The 26,559-nt window shown below is 44.5% G+C and overlaps 1 protein-coding gene and 1 pseudogene across 1 annotated transcript in view; both read left to right on the top strand.

The window, feature by feature from the left end:
• The window catches only part of LOC126534562 (uncharacterized), a 29,030-nt gene extending 7,774 nt beyond the window's left edge, over window positions 1–21,256 (top strand). The window contains exons 3-4 of the mRNA XM_050181823.3: window positions 14,721–15,531; window positions 19,682–21,256. Of these exons, the coding sequence (XP_050037780.1) occupies window positions 14,721–15,531; window positions 19,682–19,836 (966 nt within the window). The 3' untranslated portion in view covers window positions 19,837–21,256. The remainder of the gene's footprint in view (window positions 1–14,720; window positions 15,532–19,681) is intronic.
• LOC126535004 (U2 spliceosomal RNA) lies at window positions 8,422–8,600 on the top strand (annotated as a pseudogene).
• Window positions 21,257–26,559: the final 5,303 nt, after the last annotated feature.

The following is a 26,559-nucleotide window of genomic DNA, read 5'->3' as shown; positions in this document are numbered from 1 at the left end:
CGTCACCAACATGCAAGATGGCTGGACATGAAGTGATGGTGATGTGGTTATTCTCTTTGACCGCCGTGCCAGAACGACGGGAATGCCACCTATCTTTCAACCATGAAAGCTTTCAGTGGTGGATTACAATTTTTGAGTGAACTAATAGGTTGTATTAAACATAGACTTCTATGCACTGTGGACTGAACCATGGCAACCAGTTCAAATTATAAAAAAATTTCGATTTACTGTGTAGTGAATTAACGTTGTTTTACTGTATTAGCATTAGCTGATGACACACGAGCGGCAATGTTGTCTTTAGTGAGCTCTCGGTGTCACAAGAATGAAGGCAATTTTTGAGGTCTGTTGAGGAAAGAACATTCATGAGAATTGTATGCTCAGATATGTATGATACATATCTAAAAATTGATAGCCATCCACTGTGCATATGATCTGTGTAAAGAGAAGCTATACTGAAGCAGTTGAGAGCAAGGTACGGTATATGAGGCTTGATGTGAATTGGAATCTTGTGCATTTCATACATGGCTAAACTTAACACACATATGAAAACGGCAAGAGAGAGTGGGCAATTCTTAGGTAACATGTATCCATCTTGACACTTAAAGAATGAAAAGTAATTAAGTATAATGCAAACAAAGAAAGCAACAAATGTGAGAGAGAGTAATCTTTGGTGCAATTTGTATCCATCTTGAATACTATTGCCATGCAAAAAAATAAAAGTGGGAGTCGGCACTGGCTGATAAAAACAAAGCACTAGCAGTGGATTGCAGATTTCAATATAAAGCAGCAATGTCAAGTAACTAACTGTTATCCAGAAGTGCGGTGCATACTTGCTAAATCTACTACACTTTACCCCAGCAATAATACAGAGGAACAGCTGTTGCCCCTTTGGAAACCCTTGTTTCAAAGCAAGGAAAATGGCAACAGTTAACAAGTTGGAAAAAATATAGAGGTAACAGGGACAAAAGGACGATAAATGCAACGAAGAGAAATGAAGCCTGGAAAGAGGGGAAAAAGAAGGAAAAGAAGGCCAGTTGGTTCCCTCATGTTGCATTGCTTTTAAGACTACCCAGCACAGTAGCCCATTCGCTATGATGTTGCACTGCTGGGCTTTTCTAGGGGGGAGGGGAGAATGCAGATACACTTGTGCGCTTGCATTTATAGATCCATGTTGAAGAACTTTACATGGTCAAAATTAATGTGGAGTCCGCCACTACCGTGTGCCTCATTATCAAGCATCGAACGCGTAATGTGAAGACATGGGATCATTCCCTACCTTCGGCAAGTTGTCTTTTTCATCCACTTTCATTTCCATTAATTTATAATTTCTTTAATTCAAGTTTAAGTACAAGTAATTCCCCTGCATTGTCCTTGGTGTCATTGTTTTTTAGCTTCTCATGATATCATTAATAAAAAATTGGGCCCCTCGATTAACCCTCTTTCTTAGTGTTGCGCTCAAGCTGCTCGAATGGCATTCTATATGCGTATAACCACATGCATTTTGCTTCGGCCTCCTAATAGTCCCTGGAAATTTCTTGGCGGCCTGGACCAGTTTATACTACAACATAATCCATCTGCCTGAGATTTTGTCCTATTTGGTGACATTAACGCTCCCGGAATTGACTGGTCCTTCATGATCCCACTGGTAATTGTGCTGTGTCGGATTTTGTTTTTTCAGCACTGATGTAGTCAACACATGTTTCAAATACGAACTATTTGAACGTATCTCGGTTCATGATGCTGTTTTTTCTCTCACCCGGCCGATCTATAACCAAAATTTTACACCCCCATGTTTAAAGGTATTATAAAGGATGACGAAGTTGTGAGCTGCTGAAATAAAGATGTAAAGATGTATGTACGATGGACGAGTTGTCAAGTAATTTTTGTGCATTTTCGGTACTCGGTGCTTCTAGTGAGGTTAACGCACTTGTGGCTGATTCTATATCTCATCTGTAGACTGCTTTGTTCCACTAGAAACTAAGAAAAGAAGCAGTAATCTTCCCTGGATGAACCGCGAACTGCTGCACTTATTGTGGCCGGCTAACAGACTGCTTTCAAGGGGTGCTGAACCGCCCCTCAGGCTTGGTAAAAAAACATAGCCTGCAGATAGCTTACGCTACTGTGAACACCTCAGCCAAGTTTTGTTGTCGTATGCATCACGTGGAGCTTGCAAGTGGAGTGCAAAGTCACCTTTCTCTCAAATGCTCTCTTTTCAACGGAATCCTGCTCCTCATTCTCTTCTGAGCATTTTATTTCTTAATAAAGCAAATTCTTATACGTGGCTGCTATTGGCCAATAACTGATGTCAGTCAAGAAGGGTGTTTGGATCAGTGGACTTCTTCCTACTGTTACAGTGTATATTTACTGATGAAGTTCAATAAACAGGCTGAACTTAGCGAAAGTGTGCTTTCGAATTTCGATACTAATCATGCACTTCCGGAAGAAGCCCACTATTGTCTGCTCACATACGGTTGGCTGCGGCCATCTGCATAGGAATTAAACTTTGGCCAGGTCTCACCAATTTTGACTAGTTTTGAATACTGAACTAGCCGCAAACCATACAAACCTTAAGAGTAGACCACACGTACGCTTGCCAGCGCGCTCTCACTCTTGGCTGCTCCTGGTTAGACACCTTGGCAGACTAATTGATAGCACTTCAAAAATGTGCAAGTTGGATGTGGCTACTATCCGTCGGTCAAGCTGGTGAAGGACAAAGCCGCATATGCATATGCGCATATGCACCACGTAGCATGGTCAGACTTTAGCATATACAGTCGAACCCACTTATAACAATACGGGCTTTAACAATATGTCGGCTATAACAATGAGAAGCTGCTGCACCGCTGCACCGTCAACTTTTGTATGTTTTCCATGGTGAAATAACCTGCTTACTACAATGCCCTGATGCCGCATTTTCGGTTATAACAATGAAATCTGGCTGCTGGGTGTCCGAGCCGAAAGGAAGTGAAATGCGAAATCCCTGAAAAGAAACAAACAAAACGAGAAATTTGAGCCACTGCACTATGGGCTGCTGCTCCGATAGACGCCGAGCACTCATTTTCCTGCCATCTCCATGCGCATCTCTCCCGTCCCCCTTGCACCTCTCCGAACATGAATCGGCTGCGCCCATAGGTAGCTCTACGCCGCCCCACCAACTGAAACACGGATGGACCGCGCCAACTGCGCTGGTTGCAGATTGCTCGCATGTAGCTCGCTGGCCCCTCAATCGGTGCAGTTCATGCTGTTCTGCAAAGAGCTTAACCGCTTGCGTTCATCTTTGTTGGTTGCGTCAAAATCGTTCCTGGCCACACGGTTTCTCAGCCTCGTTTGACCAGCAGTTGGTTTGACTCACCGCTGAAAGGGAAGATGGCTGACCCGCCTGCTGATCATCGGCAATGCACGATGTTGCCAGTGAAAAGAAACTGCACGGCTATAGATTTGGAAACTAAGTGCTTCTAACCAATGAGGCGATCATCCTGAACGTGCTTGTATCAGATAGCGCTGACGGCAGTGATGACGCGGTATGGCAGGCTGCCTCAGCGTTGTACTCACAGGAGGCCCAGCAGATGATTCAGCCCCTCTGTGGCTTCGTTTTCGCGAGGAACCGGAGGGACTGAACCAGAGAGACTTCTGCTGCAGTGCGTGGAGGACCTGGATGGATGCCTTGGAGAAGGATGTCGGCAAGCTTCGCGTAAAGCATGCAAGGCTGATGGACATAAGGTTTTTCTCGTTAATAAATCAGGTTACAGAAAGCTTTTATCAAACTATAGGCCTACTGCTTTAACTTGAGCCTCTTGTAAGATATTTGAGCACAGGGTGCCTACCAACCGGGAAAACTTACAAAACCTGGAATTGTCAGGGAATTGGTCAAAGAGCTGGCCAGATCATGGGCTCTTACAGATGGAAGTCTGCAAATTTCGGTGGAAACAATCTTAACTCTAGATCAAAGCTAACAAAGTCGCTCCCTTCGCTTCACCCACAGTGAACGGCAGAGCAAGAGCGTACGAAGATTTCAAAGCACAACTATTGTTTCTAGGCATCATACAGGAAATGCACCGATAACGCAATGCAACTAATGCTGATAAAATGTTTACATGTCTTAGCTTGGCTCGAAAGCATTCCGGTTAGGCCAGTGTTGGTGCATTTGTATCAGATAATGAATGAGGGACCAGACTAACACCGCTATGACACTCGTGGGCACAAGGGCCTTTCTCCGGGCTGGCAAAAAGAAAAACAGAAAAACTATTTTCTTTTCATTATGCCTTGGGAACCTAGCTAAAGATAGTTTTTGACTGTGCACTAAAAAGAAAAACAAAGATAGAAAAGAAAAATACAGCCAAGCCAGCAATACAGGTTCAATCCTGCCCGATCTGCGCTGGGCGGCCACCATATTGCCATTCTTCTGTTGTCAACAAGGTATGTAATATGTGAGCTGCCATGCCGCCTGCAAGGAAGTGCTCATTTAGCCGATTGGGTGAACCCAGACGCTTCTGAGTAGTCGTCGTGGATCAGGGCTGTGCCAGACGACACCACCATGGCTCAGTGCAAAGTATGCCACAAGACGTTCTCACTCAGCAACATGTTCAACACAGCAGTTGCCAGCCACACTGCAAGCAAGAAACACGATCCACTATGAGCTTGTCGCAGAGGGCTTCCCAGATGAACCTTTGCGCATAATTTAGTGCTGGACTCAACTTACCATTTGCTTGTTCTGTGAGTGCTACTACTGATCATGCCCTTGGGGTACCTAGCACGAGCAACGGAAACACTCGTGCAAAGCCTCTGACTGTCGCGTTGGGCGTGTAAGCTTCTGTAAGCAGTTTTGTGATGAAAAAAAGAAAGTGTCGCAATAGGTGAAATGATTTGGTGCTTGAGTGCTGAAGCAATACATGGATCACTTCGTTCAGCAGCAGTGTCTGCCATGCTTTTCCACCCTCATGTTTCCCACAAGCGACATCGCAAAGAAATTTCAACTTTGAAAGGACAAAGTCTGCTATACAATTTGTCACAATATTGTCCTGTACTTCTGAAACAGGCTGCTGTTGAAGCTTGATGGTGTGTCACACATGATTGTGGCTTTTGACAAGTCCCTGATGAAAATTGTGCAAAAAGAGCAAATGGCTGTATTAGTCATGTTCCGGGATGCAGCTGATGCCAGTGGGAAAATCCACTACCTGATGTCATGCTTTTTAGGCCATACTTGCATAGAGGATTCATTTAGCAGCTTCTTTCATAAAAGCTGCTGAGAACATTGAGCAGGCAAATATTCTGCAAATATCAATGGACAGCCCCAGTGTTAACTTGAAGTTGTTGAGGTCCCCGAAGGAGGAGCTTGTTGCATCTGATGTGAGTCGAAATATTCTGGACATAAAGAGCTGTGGATTGCATGTGAACAGTGCATTTAAAACAGGACACAATGGGTCATTGTGGTGTTCTTTTGAAGTATATACAACCTATTCAAGAATGTGCCTGCATGTCGAGCCGACTACATCAGCCACACGGGAAGCACTCTCTTTCCACTGACATTCCGCTCATTGAGGTGGCTAGAGAACACCAAGGTTATTGCAAGGGCACTTCAAGTTCTCTCAATCTTGGTGACGTATGTTGAGTGCTCAAAGAGAGAGAAAAAGAAAGACCAACAGGCTGCATTTATACCAACGTTGAGAAGGCTGTGGCTCACCAGATGCTGCCAATTAAACTGACTTTTAGGCTCACCATTGCAGAAGAACCACAACCATTGCAGACTGAATTCCAATCAGAGAAACCAATGGTTCCTTTTCTTGTGTATGCACTAGAAGGCCTATTGCACTTGCTCCTGGGGTGAATTGTCACAAAACAAACGCTAAGCGCTGCTGATGACTGTCCAAATTACTCGGGATTGACCTTTGCAAGTCTGAGAACATGATTCCTATAGCTGCCTTTGACATTGGCTTTACTGCCAAAACTGAGCTTTGGAAGATCACCAAACCTTCTAGATTGCTATGGTGAGCTTTAAGAAAGAATGCATTTTCTTCATGAAGGTCTGCTCACAAGAGATAATGGAGAGGTCGCCATTAAAGTTCAGGCTGATGAGGGGGACCAGTTGCTCAGATCCAGCAGCTTGTGCCTGATCCGTGCAAGCTGGCTAGAAGGGGCTAAACATTGTACTAGAAGTGCTCATAGAGGACGGGTGGGTCACCGACTTGCAAGCAGAGAAGGCAGATGGATCCTATGCCTGGGTGTGTTTGACCAGCTCTGTGCAAGCATGCATGTGAGACTTTGACCAAAACGAGCAGCACTTGAAAACTCTATGGCTTGAACTCTGCCCAAGTGCTCTTAAAGAAGTACTGCTGTTTGTGAAGATTATTCTTTGCCTTTTGTAAGGCAGTTCTTCTGTGGAAGCTCTTCAGTAAATAAGGAATGTCTCATTGGGAACATGAAGGGTAACAGTCTCTTGTAGCACATAGGTTTTAGGCCTCCCTCTTGCAGAAAGAAATTGAGTCTGTTAGAAAGTAACTTCACTGCCAGAAGCGAGTGTTCTGCATTTGATTCCCATAATGTACAGGAATTGTCTTTTAGTAGTGCATTTTTCATAAAAGAATTCCTGCTGCCAAAGAAGCCTAATAAAGCAGCGTGATTTGTAGAATTATGCAAGAGGGCGCTGCCTCCCAACTTTTACCACTCCAAGGCTCGTTTTCAGTACTCCGAGATCTTGCTAAACAGGCTTGTGGCTACTGATATCAGCCCATAAAATGAAGTCATGGCAAGCTCTTCATGAATTCAGGAACATGTTTCACAAACACAAATGTTAGGTTACAATTTTACTAGCCTGTTTGTTGATAGCAGGTCATTGGTGGTTAATAATAGCAGTGGTTTGTTTGAATCATTATGCATGCGAAAACCCATGTCTTTTACTCTTGCTCATTTTATGTCAGTAATGCCAATGCCTGCATCGAAGTGCAGTTGAGCAGCCAGTTCTAATGCTGCCCACAGCTTTCATCACTAGCATGGTGGTTTCTGAATGCTCTCCTCAGCTGCATGAGAACAGTCAGGGAATTCGCTTAGAATTGTCAGTGAGAACCTGAAAAAGTGAAGGAATTTGGAGAAAGTAACTTAGTAGACACCCTGGGCACATTATGAATAAGCGTATCGTGCTGTTCCTTGAAAATAACCTCTTCACCAGTTTTTAACATGGCTTCAGGTGTGGTTTTAATACAGTGGCCCAACTCGGGGAGTTCGCCCATGATCTTTCTCTTCATATTGACCTAGGTAACCAGATTGATGCCATTTTCATCGACTTTAGCACGCTTTTGTCACTGTATCACACTCTAAATTGCTTTTGAAACTCCACAACATTCCAAATGATCTTCAGTTGGTTTCCTGGATTTCCAGTTTTGTCTCTTTACGAGCACAATTGGTATACTATGATTCTGCGGAAGCATCTATGGTTGACGTCACCTCAGGCTCCCGTAGGGATCTGTACTTGGTCTGCTGCTATTCTTATTGTTTATTAATTACCTCCTAAAACATGTTACTTAAAAGGTATGTCTCTGCGTCGACGATTCTGTTATGTGCAGCTGTGTTGGCTCTCTCGCTGATCATCAGCACCTAGGGGAGGCCTTCGCTGCATTTTGCGAATGGTGTGCTACCTGGGAAATGAACATCAATTTAGCAAAACTGTTGTCTTTTACTAACAGGCGGACATCCTTTTTGATTACAATTGCTACGGTGTACCACTAACAAGAGTTTCACTTTACAAATATTTAGGAGCTATTCTTATACCCACCTTGTCCTGGTCTACATATAAACATATAGCTTACATCTGTTGTTGAGCATTTAAAAAAGATGCAGTGCCATTCCACTCTGTGAAAGTAGATGACCAGCAAAGCTGTGTACGTGGGCCCCTTAATGGCAAACTGTCCATTGCCGTGCGTCAAACGCCATATGCACGTAAATGGAAAGCGAGGCGCGACTAGTCACTCCTACATGATGTTGAGCATCGGAAGATGATGAGGCACTGAGGGTACACATATCCATATATTGTTGCAAAACATGGCACAACGTCTTTTACTAACGAATCCTGGCACGTTGAACAGACGTGCACACACTGCTTCACTGTAGCCAAGGCGATCGTGCATTGGTCGACGTCTCACAAGGCAGTAATGGTTGTGAGGTCACTCGAAAACCTCAAGCAGTCACACACAACACAGGCCACACAAAATTGGTTCCCCACAAACTCCCCATGAAACTTGGCCGTTCCTCCTGTGAAATGTTCAAGTTTGCGGAATCGGGGCCAGATGGATGGTTCGCATTTCTTCCTGAGTTGCGATCCTGGCAGGCCGCACGCTTATGGGACGGCCACCACTGGAGAACAGAAGGAAAGAAAAGGAGGTATGCAAGCATTTGGAATGCCGAGAAAGATAGGGCAGTGTGAACGTAGACATGGCCGACATGGTAAAAGTGTAGTATCTGTTCTTATCAGGTTAATATCTGATACAGGTTGTATTTGGACCTAAGATATTAAACTTACTTTTGCAACTTGGCAGAGGGCTTAACGCTTGCTTCACCTCTGCTGCGGGTCAACCCGGTATTGCACTATCTTCGGGATCGGCCCACGTAGGGGAGAAATTTTCTATCTACATGGCTTGATAGACACACAACCTAGCCATATACATTGTTTCATCCAATATTAAAATATGCATCCTTCGTTTGGAACCCATATGAACAGTGCAAAATTAATTCTATTGGATCAGTTCAGAGGAAAGCTGTTTGTTTTATTTAACGTCGCTTGGACCGAGATTTTTCACCCACAGCTGCTCTTTGGGAATTGAACCACTAGCTTCTTTCAGTACGGCAGCACATCGAACCTTTCAAGATTCTGTACTATCCTATCCTCGTGTTAGTGCGTGGATAGGATACTATCCTATCCACGCACTAATACCCCTGTCACACTGGGAGCTTTAATGTCATTCGAATCAAATGGCATTCGCTGCAACGAATGTCATTTGCCCGCGGAGGTGCTACATGTAAAATTAATGTCATTCGGTGGTGATATCAACGGCGATCATTCCGAAAAAAAAAAAAAAAAAACGTGGCAACCAAAGTAGAACAAGGTAAGTATAAAGTGCTTGCATAAGCAATCCATGTATTTAAATATATTTTTGGGACGTCACTTCACTGAAAAAAAATATTTTAGTAATGCCTGTAAAAAAAGTTGTTCTATTTCAGACTATGTGGCCACTATAAGCCAAAACAAGGCTTAGCCACCTAAGTAGCTGATAAATTGAAAACAAACAAAATGGCTGACATGGCGACTATAGTGCCTAGAATATACTATCTATATGGCGACGCTGGACGACGACGCTAAGTTGTAGGAGGTGAAGTGATCAGTTGCTGCGTACTTTGCATTACGAGCAAGGCGTAATAATCAGAGGAAGCGATTAGACGTTCTATGGCCGACAAGCAGAGTGGTGGCGGCATGGGTGGCGGCCAGACGCTGCTGAGCTGGAGAGTAACAACATTTTGCGACAGCCTGCCACACAGCTTTTGTCTCTTTAAAGTAGCAAGTCCATTAAAACACGCAAATGTTATTATTTCTATATGAGTGCGGTTCTATATTTCTATATGAGTGCGTCAAATTGCAAATACTGTGTCCTGTTTTGCTTTGTTTCTGGGGTTGAGAGTACACATTCGCTCCGAGCGCGAAGCCGAATGAGTTCGAGAAACTCATTCGATTGCGGAAGTCATTCGATGCTGATGCCATTTGGTTCGAATGACATTAAAACGCCCAGTGTGACAGGGGTATAACACTTTCAAAAACAGCTTTTTCACTCCACGTGATTGAACATTGGAATTTGTTGCCTGCTGAAGTCCAGTTATTACCTCTCTCTCAGTTTTTAGATGTCACAGCTGACGTATAGTTCTTACATTTTTCTTGTATTTTTGTATTTCTGTGTACATGCGACTGTCATTTTTTGTGCACTCACTCCTGCTGTAGCCCTAATGGGCTGCAGTATGCGTAAACAATCCATGAGGGCAACGTGCAGGGTAGACTGGGCACACGAGATAGCTTGTGCTGTGCAGAAATGGCACCCTGGCAGATACCATTCCATTGCAGATGGCTCAAGAATGGAATGCGAACATTTAGAGCGTGTTATGGCAGTGCATATTTGTCACTTACGGACCACTCACAAGACTTTGCTCACCTTTCACGGGCTTAAACAACACAGAGAACTGCGTCACTTTTGCATAAGCAAGAACGGGCCTGCTTAAGACACAAGTGACCCACAGTCAAGTTCGCCGTAAAACGACAAAGAAGTTAAATGAACAGACTGCCGTGCTCTGCTCGAACTATTCGGCAGATGAGCAATGGCAGCGTTACACCTTTACACAAGCTCAACGAGAGGTTGCACTGTTTGAGCGTGCCATGAATGCGAATTCGAGCAGCTTCCAATTGCCTCCAGTGGTGTGGCCATAGGCATTTGTAGGACGATGACAAATGGGCCACCATCCTAAACGGCGAGACGCAGCACTGTCGAGCCGCCCCACGTGTGAGCACCCCTGTCACCTTGTTCGACACCGGGTCGTCAATGACGCACCACGTCTGTCCATTGAACACGGAACAAACAATGGTGGCTGCATAGGCAGAGTGGCTAGTGTAGGCACACGCAGGCATAAATAACGGCGCAGCGATTACATTTAAACAGCCTCTGATTAATTATAGTAAATTTGCTTTTTATTTTTTACAGTATAGCACATTTTATTAGCCTATAACATTTCCAGTCGCGAAAAAAGGTGGTTTAAAAGGACACTAAAGGCAAATATTAAGTCAGGCTAAAGTGGTAGATTAATGCTTGAGACATAGAACACATCCTCTGGAAATACACGTACACTACAAAGCTCTTTGATCACAGAAACCCAGACCCCCTTGAAGAACATTGGCGCAAGGCTCTGGCCAGCTCAGAACTACAAGACGAAGTTTTAGCCTCCCAGCGTGTGAAGAAAAACAGACAAAGCTTGGAGAAAGAGCTGGCAGTCAAAGTTTTGGTTGTTTGTTCAAAACACTTCTTGAATATACTAATAATAAAACATTGCCCACCTGTAGGTGAGGCTCCTGTGAACATGTGAGCCAAATATTACTGCACCGCATGCAGCATGCAAATTACAATCTTCAATGCTGTCCGAAAATGCTAGCAACTCTTGGCTGCTTGCAATGTAGCTGCTTCGTTGCAAGCAGCCAGGCCCACCTAATCTGCGAGAACATTCTCAGTACTATTATTGCTAATTTTAGTTAAATGAATAAAAGATATACTATGTCTGCAATTTCAAAAAGACAGAACCAGCATTTCATCTTGACGCTGCTGGTCTACACATGTTGCAAGTCGCTGGTTGTTGTTGCAGGTCTACACATGTTGTTGCGTGTTCCAAGTAGCTGCGCCAGTTAAGTGCGGCCTCCGAGATAGCAGTGCCGTGCTGCATAGCATAGATACCGCAGTCACCACGGCGTGCTGCGATGAATTCTCTCGCGGGTGAGACACAGAACGTATGGGTGGAGCTTTTCCCCCTTCCCATCTTCCCTGTGTAGCATCCAGTGCTCTAGTAGAGAATAAAGGAGCGAGGAGAGAGAACGGCGCTCATCGATGTTATAACTACGTTGCACTTTGTTTATACTTAAAGGATTCGAAAAAAACCTTACTGCAGGAGACTTGTGAGGCTACGTTACTTAATAGTGACGCCATTGTAAAGTGTTTCCGAGTCCCCTTTAAGGCGTGTATGATTCAGAAAAGGCGCACAGCACAACAAATAAAAAGGTGCAGGCAGTGCGGGTTGTGGCACACCAAGCTGCACCCACTTGCTGCAAGGCTTAACTGTGCATTGCACCACAGCGGGACCTTACCTTGCACTCTGCGCAATCAAGGATGGGCGTGCAGGGTGTGCAGCTGCACCTCGGAGAATCGAGAGCCTAGGTGAGAAGGCGCAGAGTAACTTGATTGAAATCGAATAGACCCTCAGCGTAATGATTATGCTCACGAACGAGACCATTATCACACTATGCCAATATGCAACTGCCAGTTAAGGGTGGACGCACACTATGACACGTTGATGCAGTGATGCCGCGAAGACCACAACAATGTTTGATATTTGTTCAGGGAAGGTTGGTGATGAGAGGTGTGTGGGCAGAGAGAAGTATTACACATCTGTAATGTATCCCATGTGTCCCTATGTAGATGTGGAAGTGCATTTAGGACTTCTGTGCTCCTTGCGTCATAGTGGCACATATTCAAGGGGATTGGCCAGGAATTAGTACATATGCTTGTGCCCAAGAACGGGGGTAGGGCAAATAGCAGAAAATTCAAAGAAGCTGTTGAATATCAAGCACAGAAAGGGTTGTGTGCATTAGATGTACTTATGTGGCAACATTACATGCTTTATGTCATGATGCATTGTTTGGTATTAACAGAGCTGCAGTTGCGGGCACTACATTGAAGGTCACCATTGTGTGCTTACATATCTAGGTGGATCAAATGAAAACAGAACACTTGGAGTTCTGGACATTGAATTGAATAAAGTTGAGTATCATTATGAAGGAATACACTTGGTGAAGCTATTGGACAAGTGCCTGGGTAACCATGGATATTATGTTTAAATAAACATGGTTCATACCATGTTCTGAGCACTGTTCTGTCTTCATTTCATCCATCGTTAAAGGCCATTTTGCTGGAGCTTGTATCAGCACATACATTGTTAATATGTGCAGGATTATCATTTTTAGGTTTTATGGAATGTTTAAGAATCGTCTATGGCAGATAGCACAATTCTTGTCCTTGAGCTGGATTATTCGAAGAGGCGGACATTATTAGTATGAGAAATCTAAACACATATTCACCTAATTAAAATATTTGTGAATTAACTTCTTAATTAATGACTTACGGCACATATTGCTATTTACAAATTGTAGCCGGTGAGCTTGCAAGACTTATCCATTTGAAGTGAACTCCCAGGATGACACCAGTTTCGAGATATTTCCTAAAGTGCGGAAAGAAATACTTGGGCGTTCCAGTTACTTTTGTGTTTCAATGTATAAAAGAGCATTTTGTTAAAATAGTACATGGAGCAACGGTGCATATTTAGGGCAAGTTTGATGCTGCATATCTCCAAACTGGTGTCATTGTGAAAATTCATTTCAGGTGGATACACCATACAAACTCACCGGCTACAATTAGTAAATTGCAATATGTGCCGTGAAGGAATTAATTTAAAATGTAATTGGTGGTTTTTGTTTAATTAGCGAAATATGTGTTTCAGTTTCTCAGGCAAGAAATGTCTGCCTCTCTAAATAATCGAGCTAAAGGGCTAAAATTATGTTATCTGCAACAGGCTATTTTTCATGATTCCATAAAACTTAAACTTGATCAGCCTGTATACATACGATGAGATACCAACTGACCAATTGTTGCGAAAATGTTGTGAGCTAGGCATAGAAAGCTTGACTTATAAAGGGACATTAAAGGCAAATATTAAGTCAAGCTTAAGTGATTGATTAGTGCTGGAGAAATTGAGGTAAATGCAGGACATGACTAGAGACTTCCCCGGGACATTCAAGTACTTGCCCAATGACGAAAACACTCCTCAGTTAAATTCTGTCACTAGTACTCAACCACTCATTACAAAAACATCCCTATATTTCTTTGTAAGATGAAATAAAATGCTACTTGTCCAGTTTCTATTTAATTTTTAGAAAAGATCTCATTGAGATTACCCTTGGCAATGACGTGGGCAGCCGAAAGGTTTCATTTTTTCTCAACTTTGCGCCACCCATGCTTTTGCATTTCAGTAGTTTCGTTATCGCGTAGTGCTGCACCATGTTTTGCTGGCTCGTGAAGCTCGCACAAACTGCAAGTAGCAGAGAATTCAACTTCCATGTGATGTCGTGGGATGCCCGAACGGTCCGCGCCACTTGACCAAAAAGCAGCTGCAGTGGTGAATCCACTGCTCTGTGCCTTGGCTCCGTTTCTCGATGGCCGCGTGTTTGCGTTTTGGGCAAAAAACCATACCGCTGTCAGTCGGGCGCCGTTTTACTCACCGGCGGCAGCAAAGGGCGCTGATGGCGTATGCAACGTCGCCACTCCCCGGGTTGGGTGGTGGGATAGTTGAATAACTAAAAAGGTATTTGAACCCTCCAGGTGCAATTTTCTTGGAAACTAAGTCTTTTCTTGGCATGCAACAAGCGTTGCAACATTTATGTAATGGTGTTTAAACAGGCCCTGTCGGCTTAGTATTTGCCTTTAGTGTCCCTTTAAGGTAGTGCTCTCACAGTCTAGTAAGGTATCGCTTGCATGTTCAAGACAACAGAGTTGCAGATTGATACATGCGTTTGGTGTATCTGAAGCACACTATTACACCATTCTTGCACCGTACTGTTTGTTGCAAGTTGGATCATAAATGGGCTTGGCTGTAGTATAAATTCTTGGAAGGGTCCCCATAGAAAAGCAGATCGACAGAGCTGTGGTTTCTTTGTTTGGGGTAGAGGAGGAAGAGAGGAAAAGTGTTTTTATTTTTTGTTTTGTTTTATTGTTATTGCCTTGATGAAGAGGTGCCTTCCTGTTGAAATGTTCACACCAGGTTGGCGGGCTTCACACTTATACTAGCATGGTTCGTACCATGCTACAAGACACATATTTGTACGAAAATGTTTTAATTGTGTGGTTGTAGTGTTTAATTATCACTCTCTATTTATGCAGAATGACGAATCAAGCATGGAGGTTGACCATGCAGGCGCAGGTCTCATCCCAGCTCACGCAATCAAGAGGGAGCTAGAAGACGAGTCAACCGAAGGCTTGACTTCCTCCTCAACACAGGAAACTCACGGCGATGACTCTGCCCAAAATGGCGAGGGTGGACAATTCCTGGGCTTCCTTAGCTCCTACGTTGTGAAAGAGGAGATCCCCGACGACGACGAAGACGACGACGGCGGCGAAATCGCAGCTCCCCCGCCCAGCTCTGGCTGTGGCGTAGCATTGCAGGACGATGCGCCGTCGTCGTGTGCCTTCAAGATCCAGGAGTTTGGAGAGATCCCAGTGGATGAAATTAAGACCGAAGATGGCATCACACCGACGTTGCTTCCGTCGACATCAATGCGTCCGTCCACATCATCGGTGACCATCAAGACAGAGCCCCCGGATTACAGCATTGTGGAGAACGGCATCTCACACGACCAGGGCTGCCAGGCCGACGACGTTGGCAACCCGTCGTCTGTCGTTTTGATGCCTCCAGGATATGTCAGCGAACCTTCTTCGTCGGTGGCTACGGGCTCGACAGCGTTCGCAGCCAGCAGCAACGGGGTCCTGACGGGCGATGCAGGTATCGTGATCTCCAACGTCCAGTCGTTCTCGAGCACCAGTGCACAGCAGGAGTGCGTCGCCGAGGAAGTCGTCCACTGCCCAAAGTGCATCAACGGCGACTCCAAAGGGAAGTGCGACAAGTCGACGTGCACAAGCCTGCCGACGCGCACTGTCTGGACACAGACCGTAGAGCCAGAAAAGCGTACTGTCTGTACGTATCACTTTTTCATTTTCTTTCAAAATATCAAACTGGACAAGTCGCTTCTTTCTACAGCCCTCGTGTTTTAGCTTTTGTTCTTTATTTTGTATTTTTACCACATTGTTGCAATTATTACCCTCTGATGCAGTCTAGTTCCGGTTCTGAAATAGTAGTGCCACTGTATCTCCACGTTTCAATTTACTGCACCTGATGATGCCAGTTCAGTGGAAATGTCCTCTCCAGACGAGAAAATATTTGCTGCTGCCGAGCCCACATTGCTCCGCGCAGCATCTGAGACAACCAAACTGGCAAAACGAATCGGAACTACTGAACCCTGGATAACTCGGGAACCAGTTCTAGCATGTACTGTGCACTGTCTTGCCTTATTACTTTGGCAGCTTAGTTTGCATTCCAATTGTGGATTTGGAAGTATTGGCCTGTGCTGTAAAAAGAGTTGCTCACCTGAAGGGCAGATCTACCACTCCAAATCTGAAATTGTAATTTGACATATGCTACCAATGTCTGCGCTGGTTAGTATAGTGTGCCAACAATTGGTAGTTGGTGCGTCCAGCAGTCTTCTGCCTGTTTTACAGCCAATTGTCAGCACATTTCTTTTTCACTTGCACTGTTCTGCAGCTCAAACAAATTGTTAGGTTCCCGTCTGACCTGGTTTTCAGCCCCTTTAATAAATGTGTGACCAATGGTAGCATCGAACCCCTTGTCTTCCAGCACAGCAGCCCGATGCTCTGGCCATTAGCCCACGATCGCCCACGTACTCCTATGCCAAACTCCTACTCCTAGCTCTCTGAGGTGCTTGATGGTGCCCTCTGTGCCACTTTCTCAAACTCATTGTAACAGCTAGTGATTTGTAACGCTTAGACTTCAGTGTGTGACACTGCCTTCATGATCGGTCCAAGTTTTTGTGCCAGAGTACAAATGGCATCATTGTTTTATGATAGACCGCGTGACATAGACACACAGTTCTGCAACACCTAATCACAGATGGCATCACAATTCGTGTTTCTTTCACAACACCCATCCAGTGAACGAGTGTACATAGAAAAAGAAAAAAAGGACCCAGCACAGAACCACATGGCCACTGCCCATGTCGGCATCTCAACATATTCGATTCGATTACAAAATTTTGCTATTTGAACACCCCTCTGAGCTTCTACTATTTTCCTTGTACTCAGTATCTCCATCATCATCAGCCTCTTTCTATGTCCACTGCTAGGCGAAGGCCTCTCCTAGTGATCTCAAATTACCCCAGTCTTGCGCTAGCTGATTCTAACTTGTGCCTGCAAATTTCCTAATTTCATCACCTCACCTAATTTTCTGTTGTGCTCAATGGCACTTCCCTTCCCTTAGCACCCGTTCTTTAACCCTAATGGTCCACATTTGTCTGCCCTACTCATTACATGGCCGGCCCAGCCCCATTTTCTTTCTTGTAATGTCATCTAGAATATCGGATATCCCCGTTTGCTCTCTGATCCACACCACTGTCTTCCTGTCTCTTACACATCACATTTTTCGGGCCATTGCTCTTTGTGCAGTCCTTGACTTGTTCTCAAGCTTCTTTGTTAACCTACAAATTTTTGCCCCATAAGTTAGCACCTGTAGAATAATGATTCTACACTTTTCAATGACAGTGATAAGCTCCCTGTAAATATTTCGTAATGCTTGCTGTATGCACTGTAAGCCATTTTTATTCTTCTGCAAGTTTCCTTCTCATGAACGGGGTCCCCTGTGAGTAGATGTCCTAGATAATCGTACTCCTGTGCAATACTCAGTACAGATGCCTATAAAAAGAAGCTCAGAAAAGAGGGGCAACACGTTGAGGCACCGCGGCATGTACCCCACACTCTTGCAATGGCACTGCCAAAAATGATTGTCTTCATATGTTGCTCTAGAACAATACAATTCATTAATATTGGTGTAAAGAAAACATTGATTTCTGTCTCTCGTTTGTGCCAGGGAGCCCATTTCTTTTAACTCCTGACAAAACCTGTGCATGTGCCATGCATACAAGTTGGTAGTACTGTGGAGCGTGCCGCCATAGGCAGAAAACATTGTACCTTCCCGAACTGGTTCTGTGTTGTGAACTGGTTCTCATACCATTATGAATTTTAATTTTTCCAAACTGGAAATGAGCCAGCATGAAATTGGAATTCACTGAACCCCAACCAGCTCTTTCTTTTCTCTTTTTTGTTTTTTGGTTTCACTCAGCTGGTAACACTTTGCGAAACCATAGATGACGCTGAATAGCCAGCTACCTTCAAAATGCTTTGCATCACATCAATTCTTGCAGTGCGTTGGATCTGCATTATCTTTGTTTACATTCCTCTAGCATTGTTTGTGCCTTGTAGATTTTATTGGATTTTCTATTCTTCACTGAGACTTAAGCAATGCTTAATACTTTTACTTCCTTTGTCAGGTGTTGGTTTTTGTTGTACCAAGCCAATTCACTTGTTTGGCCACGTTTCTCAGCCCTGTACGGCCAGAAAAGTTTTGTAACCAAAGTGTTGTCTGACTTATAAGCAGCTTCATAATGCACTGTAGACACTGTGCCCCATCCAAAATATTGAAGTTTGTATTATAACCAGAATCCCTAATTAGCCAAGCTTTAACTCTTGTGGGTTGACTGTAGCTTAGAATAAAGCTGCCTGTACAGTACGGCATCAAAGTAACATCTTCTGTTCTTTTAGACAAAACAGGTCGGAATGTTTTGAGGATTGCATGCTAGCGGTGATTACCTGGGGCGCTCACCTTGTGGCAGTAACTGTATAGACATTATAGGTGCACTCATGCCATCGCCACCACTGTGCTATATCCCAGTTGCAACGGCACATCCGTGGCTTGGGTGTCAAGTATTGGAGGTACTTGTTACAAGCCCAGTGGCGAGCTTGCGAGGATGACAGGGAAGTTGGAACTGAGTTGGCTAGTGCCTTGATGCACGCTTTTGTCTTGCGCACCCAGTGTTGGAGGTCACATGAACCTCTAAGTTTCGAAGGCATGGCACTGTGACATGACAAAGGGTATCGGAAGCATGAAATATCTATTTGGGAAAAGTATGCTGGCTTCCTGCTGCTGCCACTCTTTATCACAGCAATATTGTGACCGTGACCGCTTGCAGCCATCGAGTGCGCCGTCTTCATGCGTGTCTTTGGGGGCACGACACCATGCAGGTTTAATTAGTAAGCAAGTGTCTGTTGCAATTTATGCTGCTCATGAAATTACGAGCCACGCTTAGGGTAATGTAGTAATGTATTTTGCTGTGGCATCTGTCATTACACACTTTGTCATTTTTCAGGACATTAAACTTAAACAAGTTAACTTTATCCATCTTCTTGTTTAGTTTTGCCTAGTCTTTCAACAGTTCAGAGGAAACTTTATCTTGGGGCCACTACCAATTTCCCTATTTGAATACATGTAATACATGACAAAAGTGTTTTATGAGACAACCATTTGACCGATCTGAATGAAATTTGTTTCATGTTAGAGAGAAAGTTAAATCCTTGCAGCTATAGGAAGCCGAATTTATATTTAGGGCCTCTAATCTTTTAGAAAAATGGACAAAATTTGCAATTTCCCCCCAAGAAGTACAAGCATGAAGTTTACACATCCATAACTCTGCATCAAAAAGAGCGATCTCATTTATGTAAACTGCAACTGTTAAAGCAGACAAATATGCTACATGATTAACAGCTTACGCAAAATTGTTAGAATGTTTACAAAGGTTTCGCAAAAGCACTACTTACAGTCGGTGGTATATCTTAGAGTAGTGTATAATGCATCAATTTTCTCTTCTTTATACACATTATTAGGGGCAGTTTACAGAATTGCGACAATGTATCTGGTTGCAGAGTTACAAATGTGTAAACTTGACACATTAGCCTTTTGAAGTTCTGGAGTTTTCCAAAATTTTAGTCATGAATACGTGAATTGAAAATCCACTACATGCATTTACTAGCCTTTAACTTTTCCTTTTAAATGCAATGAACCACCACACTAAAATTAGTGCAGCGGTTGCTGAGAAAAACAGTTTCTCCATTCCCTATATATTTACGTAGCAGCTCCCAAGCTAAAGCGGCCTTTTAAGTTTTCTGCTGATCTTGGTTGGTTGATGTGTCATTTGACCTCTTTGCACATATGGCACCTGCAGGGACTCAGGTTGCGCAGCTCGGCGACCTGAAGATGCTGAAACACAGGGCCACACAGACAGACCCATGGCTCGAGCGCTCTCCACGGCTGCCCAAGATTGTGCGCAGGAAACGAAGATTCGAGGAGGAGGACGAGGAGGATGTAGACAAGCTCTGAGATGGTCACCACTGTTTCCATGCTTGCAACCTGCCAGGATGTGCGTTTTGCTCGATCATTCTCCTGGCAACACTTACTGTTTGCATGCGTCGCTTTCACTGTTTATTTGTTTGTCTGTGCATTGTTGGTCAGCTCAAAAGAAAATGCTGATAGTGCAGTTAATTGCATGGATGCTATAGTAGCCTCACTATGAACTTTCCCCTTCACTCTTGAAACAAAAAATATCCCACATTCTTCAGCATTCCTATTAGGCTATCCTGTGAGGAGTCCTCTTGTCGGATCGTGTTGTTGATGTTCCGGGAATGCCGCAGCGCAACAGCGGGATACCTCTGTTCCTATTTCTCAGCTTCATGGCTGTGGGAAGTCTCCCAAAAAATGGGATGGGACGGAAGTTGTGTATTATGTTGATTGCGATCAACGATTAAAAGCTCACTATAATTTGGGGTTGATGCAGGCCTTCATAACCCACAAAATTGATTAAGTGTGTTGCGACATTTTGCGGACAGGAGCATAAGCAGTTTTCAGCGAGTGTGACAACACTGAAAGACACGTTGCCAATAGTGAAAGTATAGTGAAACTCGCCTTTGTCACTCCTAGCACCTACTTATTCTGTTGCGATTTCAAACAATGGCAGTCTGTAATCATTGTATAGTCATTTTTGCCAGTTGCAGACAAGTGCTCCTAAGTGTAGCAGATCACAATCATTCGCTGCAAAACCATTGCCTGTGTTTCGAAATGGGCCACCAATTCTGCTGTGTGCAAAAGACTTGAAGAGTTTATGCAGTGTGGCTTCTGTAGACAAGTTGAATACCTGCTCAGTTTGGCCCTGATACTTGTATCAGAATAAAGCACTGTATTGGGGGCACATACTGCTAAGAACTGCAGATGTAAAGTTTAGGCTTTTTGACCAAAGTTTGTGTAAATTGAGCCTTTTTCTCAAAACCTGCACACCTTTCAGCTTTTGGGGTATCATTTCAGCTTTGCCACATTGTGCTCATTCTCCTTGCTTAGTTTGCATACATGCAAACCATCAAATGCACTTTAACTGTAATTTTACAAGCGGTAAAAATAACTGCTTCATTTTTATTGTCTGATGGTCGTAACATACGTAGCTGAAAGGAATTGCCTGTCGAAGTAAAAGGAGAAATATACAGCGTTTTGTTTTCGTTTTGAAACAATCAATGTGGTTGTTCGGCATAAAGCACATTTCACAAATGCACATCTTATTGAAGCAGCATTCAGTTATGCCACTGAATACTTCAGGTGTTCTGTCAGGCTAGCTTGCTGCTGCATACCCTTCATGTCCTTCAGAGAGAGAAAGAGAGCAACTGACGAGCATGTGGATTTTACCATAGTCACTGAGTGCGTGGATGATGACTGGATATTGATATGTTTGTTCAATAAATGTTTTCTTCCTGGAGACACTGCCTTCGATCTCTTTTCCTTGGCGCCCCTCACATTTCTTGTGTGTTTTGGCTAGCTACAGATGCTATGTGCGTGCTACAGGGAACTCTGGCGTTGTGATCGTTTAGCCACCATGGGAAGTACGGCGAATCTGTCTCATCTTTACGGTCTAGGCTTCAATTGTTAGTGGTAATGTTATTTATTATGATTTATCGTTCAAAATTTCGAAGCACTCGTAGCTTTCTAAACAAAACGAGCCAATTAGTCACTGCTCTCATGTGCAACCTTTGCAAATTGCTGCATTTGTAGCGGAATGTTTTTGCAAAAGTTGCAACCAGTCTGAAAACCATGAAGCTATTAGAAGCCAAAAGGATGAAGTTTAGGCAAAGCAATTTACTGCCCATTATTCCGTTTGTGGCCAAATCACTATACTTTCAGCTCCCACATACACTAGCGCTCGTGTTCCCTCTAGTAGATCTTGTAGGAAACTATGGATGCAGGACGAAGACATAGTTTCTGAGATCTCAGTATATTATATGCACTGCCAATCTCGGAGGCCATATCTGCTAACCACTAGCTGTTAATCACCAACTGTTGTCTGGTAAAGTGTTCCTTAAAGAAAACATAGTTCATGCAGGGTTCGCAGTGGTCCTTGAGAACCCTAGAATGTGGAAGCGGCACTTAAAAAAAAACCATGAAAGCCATCAAGCATCATTGTATTCTTGAAAATAATTAAGCGTATTGGCTACGCCTAGCAGATTCAATCTTGTACCTGATCACAAGATTATGTTTATCCAAGCCAATTCGATCCGATTAGCATTGTGAGAGCACACAGTTTCAGTTTAGGAAGTTTCCATTTTGCCTCTGGCATCTGGCAACCATGAAAGGCCCTGGTAAGCTGCCGGAGGGAGCGGGTAAAATAAACATTGGATCAAGTTATGCAGAGAGCAGACCAGACGCTTCCGAAGGGAACAGACGTGCTCGTGGGGCTTCCGTCATGCTGTGATGTTTACCTATTATAATAAGTAGTTCAGCAGTTCAATATGATTGCATAATTATCCTCTAGATAATTGATGACCCAGAGTTTTGAAAAGGAAGCGCTACAGCCTTAAAATATTCTAGACAGCTCGCCAGTTAATCATAAAAACGGCAACATTAAGCGAAATGGTGAACACTGACGCTACCCAGACTGAGACCCCAAGGAGCCCCACAGTATCCTGCCTTTTCAGCTGCCACTCTGAAGCTCCCATGTTTCTAACCTGCAGACCCTTCTCTTTGGTTTCACTCAAATGGAACCCCAATTTTCTACCATGAGAATTGTGTCCCAAGAAACTAACTTTCATGACGTTATTGCGGCTCTGATACCAAGCGAAGCACCTGAGGAGCGTGACATTATCCTTGCCCCTCCAACCGAGCAGCCATACGACATGCTGAAACGTGAGCTCGGCCGCAAACCATCGTTGTTACTATGCGGCGTGCCTCGGCTTTTGGGAGAGAATGCATTGAAGACAGATGACTCCCTCCTCTGCCAGCTTTTTCTGCAGTGCCTTCCATGCAAATGTGTGCATGGTTCTGGCAGCAGTGGGGGAGAGGGGGGGGGGGGTGCGGTCCTGCCCCTCGATGACATCTCCGTTCTTGCTGACTGGGTGCTGGTGGTCGTGGCAATGGCAATTTCTGCTTTTGATAGCACTGCAAAAGGGAATGAAGCTTCTCCAGAGCCATTGATGGGGAGTCCCACTGGAATTAAAGTCGCTCAAGGAGGAAGTCCCAGTGAATTGCACACACTTTTGAAGCATTGAAGAACCAAAGAGAGATGCCCGTGTTCTATCTCGTGCAACTGTGCCCCATTTCCTTCTTCTGACACTGCGCATCAGCTGGTACCATCGCCACTTTGGAGAAAATGCAAATAAGTGCCTAGTGCCCTGCGCCCATCAGGGAAACATGCTGGCAGTGCACTGAAAGCGGCTGGTGCGCCAGGCTCAACTGCACGACACTTCTGATCTGCTACTGGCTGCACCAAGAAGGTACAACATAAGCCACCTGTCGAAATTCCCTCTTCCAAAAAAGTTTGTTTTTCAACAGATCAGCATATGCTGCCTAAAAGTGATAACCCGCCAACTGCACGAAAGCGTTTGTCTCAAATATCCAGCCAATCCAAATCCTGCTTATTTTATGTTATGGAAAAAGTGTCAAAAAGCCGCTTCCTAGTGGACACAGCTGCCGAGGTGAATATCATTCCGGCGATGTGCAGATAGCCAAGGCCACCTCAGAAACAATTTGCAAGCTGTGAATGGCACACCATTTGCAATGTAAGTGCGATGGACTTTGGGCTGTGCTGAACCTTTTGTTCGATATTCAATATTTTGTGGCAGATGGGAAGCACATGATCAACGGATCAGATTTTCTTCACCACTTAGGACTTGTATGTGTGCAGAACTCCTGGCTATAATGCTACAATGCACTTGAGCATTCATGTCATCACATCCTGCACGAAAATGATGACACGAATGCTCCTTCGACCGGTAGGACCAAATGTTCACCCCGAATTCACGCACTTGTTGAAAGACTTTTCCTGCCTCACATCTCCTGTGAACACGACACGCACTGTCAACTACAGCATTACATATCATTGTGACATTGGGACCCCCAGTGCATGCCCGTCATCGCTGCTTGCCACCTGAGAGGCTGAACATTGCTGGAATTTGAGCATACGCTCAAACTTGGTTGTGCACCCATCCTCAAGTCCATGGTCATCCCCACTCCACTTGGTCCCAAAGTCCACCCCAGGCGATTGGCGCTCATGCACTGACAACTGTTTTCTGGACAAGGTAACACAGCTGGACCGGTATCCAGCCCCCATTTGCTTGACTTTGTCGGAACACTGCACAGAGCCACTATGTTCTCCAAAATTGACCTCATCAAATATCACCAAATACCTGTGGAAGACAGCAGACAGCATTTGCAACACTCTTTGGCTTCTTTGAGTACACCACCAAAACGCCATTTGGACTGCGTAATGCATCGCAGACTTTCCAGCGGTTCATCGATGAGGTCACCCGAGGCTTGGATTTCTGTTATGCATACGTCAACGTCATCCTGGTCACCAGCACTTCGGCTGAAGGCCATGCTACCCATTTGCAGCAGCTCTCACCTGGAAAAACGCGGAATTGTGATCAGCCCAGACAAATGCCTCTTCGGAGTGGCAGAAATCCGTTTTTTGGGACATCACATTATGTGTGATAGTATACAACAGCTGAATGACAAGGCCTAAGCTGTTCAACATTCCCCTCTGCCGACCAAAGAGCAAGAGCTTTGACATTTTCTTGGCCTGGTTATTTTCCATCGCTGTTTCATACCACCTTGTGCGCACACACTTAAACCATTAAATGATCTTCTCTCAACACCTGAACCAGCCACACTATTGTTGGAGTGGACAGATGAAGCTCACGCCACCTTCAACACAGTCAAGAATCATCTAGCGAATTCAGCTCTCTCACTTATCCGTAGCCTGACGCAACAACCAGCCTCATGGTAAACATTTCCAGTAATGGTGTGGGTGCCATACAGCAGCAATGCATTGGGGATGGAAGCCTCTTGCATTCTTTTCGAAAATGCTCTCTCCTGCACAAACCTGGTACAGCACTTGCAGACGTAAGTTACTCGCTGTCTATATAGTAGTGAAATATTTCCGCTGCTTTTTCGAGGGCAAGTCGTTCTATATTTTCACAGATCGCAGGCCACTGACTCATGCTTTCACAGCCTAATCAGATGGATTGTCACCAAGAGAAATTCAACAACTGGCATCCGTATCATAATTCTGCACTGATATTCACCATGTCATCAGCTTCAAGAACAACAAAGCTGATACACTCTCAAATGCATAAATGAACAATGTAACTTTGCATTCAAATTCAATCAACAAAGGAAGGATGAGCTCCAAGAGCTAAGAAATTCTTCACAACTCCTACTTCAAAATGTGCCATTACAAACATGCACTCAGTTGCTCATGTGTGACATGCCCAGTGACATGCCACTCCCATTTGTACCGAAATCTTTTCACCACTGTGTATTCGACTCTGTCCACTCTCACACCTGGGATTCTGGGCAATGCAAGCACCTGTGACCACGTTACCTGGGGCGAAGCATGAATAAAGACATCAGGCATTGGTCACACACATGCACTTAGTGCCAATGTTTAAAGATACAGCGTTGCACTGTGACTCCACTGTCAACATTCCTGCCACCAGATACCCCGCTAAGATAAGTCCACGTCGAGATAATTGGTCCTTTGCTACCTTCCCAACATTCCCAACGTAGCAACATTGTTGCTACATTCTTACCTGCATCGATTGCTTCACTTGCTGGCCGGAAACCATTCCTATGTGAGATATGTCTGCTGAGACCGTCGTGAAGGTATTCGTGTAGACATGGATTGCACACTTTGGAACACCATCCACCATCGCAACAGACCACGGACGCCAATTCGAGTCTTCACTTTTCGAGGAACTTTTCGCTCTCCTCGGCACACATCATATTCACACTACCGCGTACCATCTAGCAGCTAATGGCTTGGTTGAACGAATGCATGAGCTCGAATCTCCTATAACCGCCTATGGGGAAACATCTCGATGTGCCGAAGTGCTGCCACTTGTTGTTTCCTGCATGCACACTATGCGGATAAGTGACTTGATATGCACCAGGGCTGGGTTGCTCTATGGCACCGCCCTTCGCCTCCCTGGCCAGATTATAGAAGCAAGCAAAAACGGGCACATGCCCAACCCCCTCTAGTACGTGTCTCGCCTGCCAACAATGATCTCCGTTCCACACCTACTCGAGTGAAGCAGACTACTCTTGTTCACATGTCCAGAGACTTGGGTAACTGCACCCGCATTTTTCTGCGCCACAATGCTGTGAGGAAATCCCTTGAGCCACCATACGATGGCTCATTCAAAGTATTTCAAGAGAATTTGAAAACTTTACAAATGAAATTCGTGGACGATCCGAAGTTATCTCCGTGGACTGACTGAGACCGGCGTATGTAGAGCAACAGCTCAACAAGCCCGTCACCTACCCGTGCCAAAGACTGACACATCCAGGCACCAAGCATTCAGGAGCAGAGCAGACGCTTCTAAGGAGAAAGGACGCGCTCGTGGGGCTTCTGTCACGCAGTGATGTGTACCTACTATAATAAAAAACGGTTCACTATGTTCCCATATAATTATCCTCTTCAGCATTTTGTGGTAAGGCACCATCTTTGTGGGGGCTAATAATGGCTTTATGCAAGAGAGGCTTAGCACTTTTTTGATAAGTAAGCAATGA

This window comes from Dermacentor andersoni, chromosome 7 (genome assembly GCF_023375885.2).
Source record: "Dermacentor andersoni chromosome 7, qqDerAnde1_hic_scaffold, whole genome shotgun sequence".
NCBI lineage: Eukaryota > Metazoa > Arthropoda > Arachnida > Ixodida > Ixodidae > Dermacentor > Dermacentor andersoni.
Note: the sequence above shows the minus strand (reverse complement) of the source record. Positions and strands in the feature narration are given on the sequence as shown.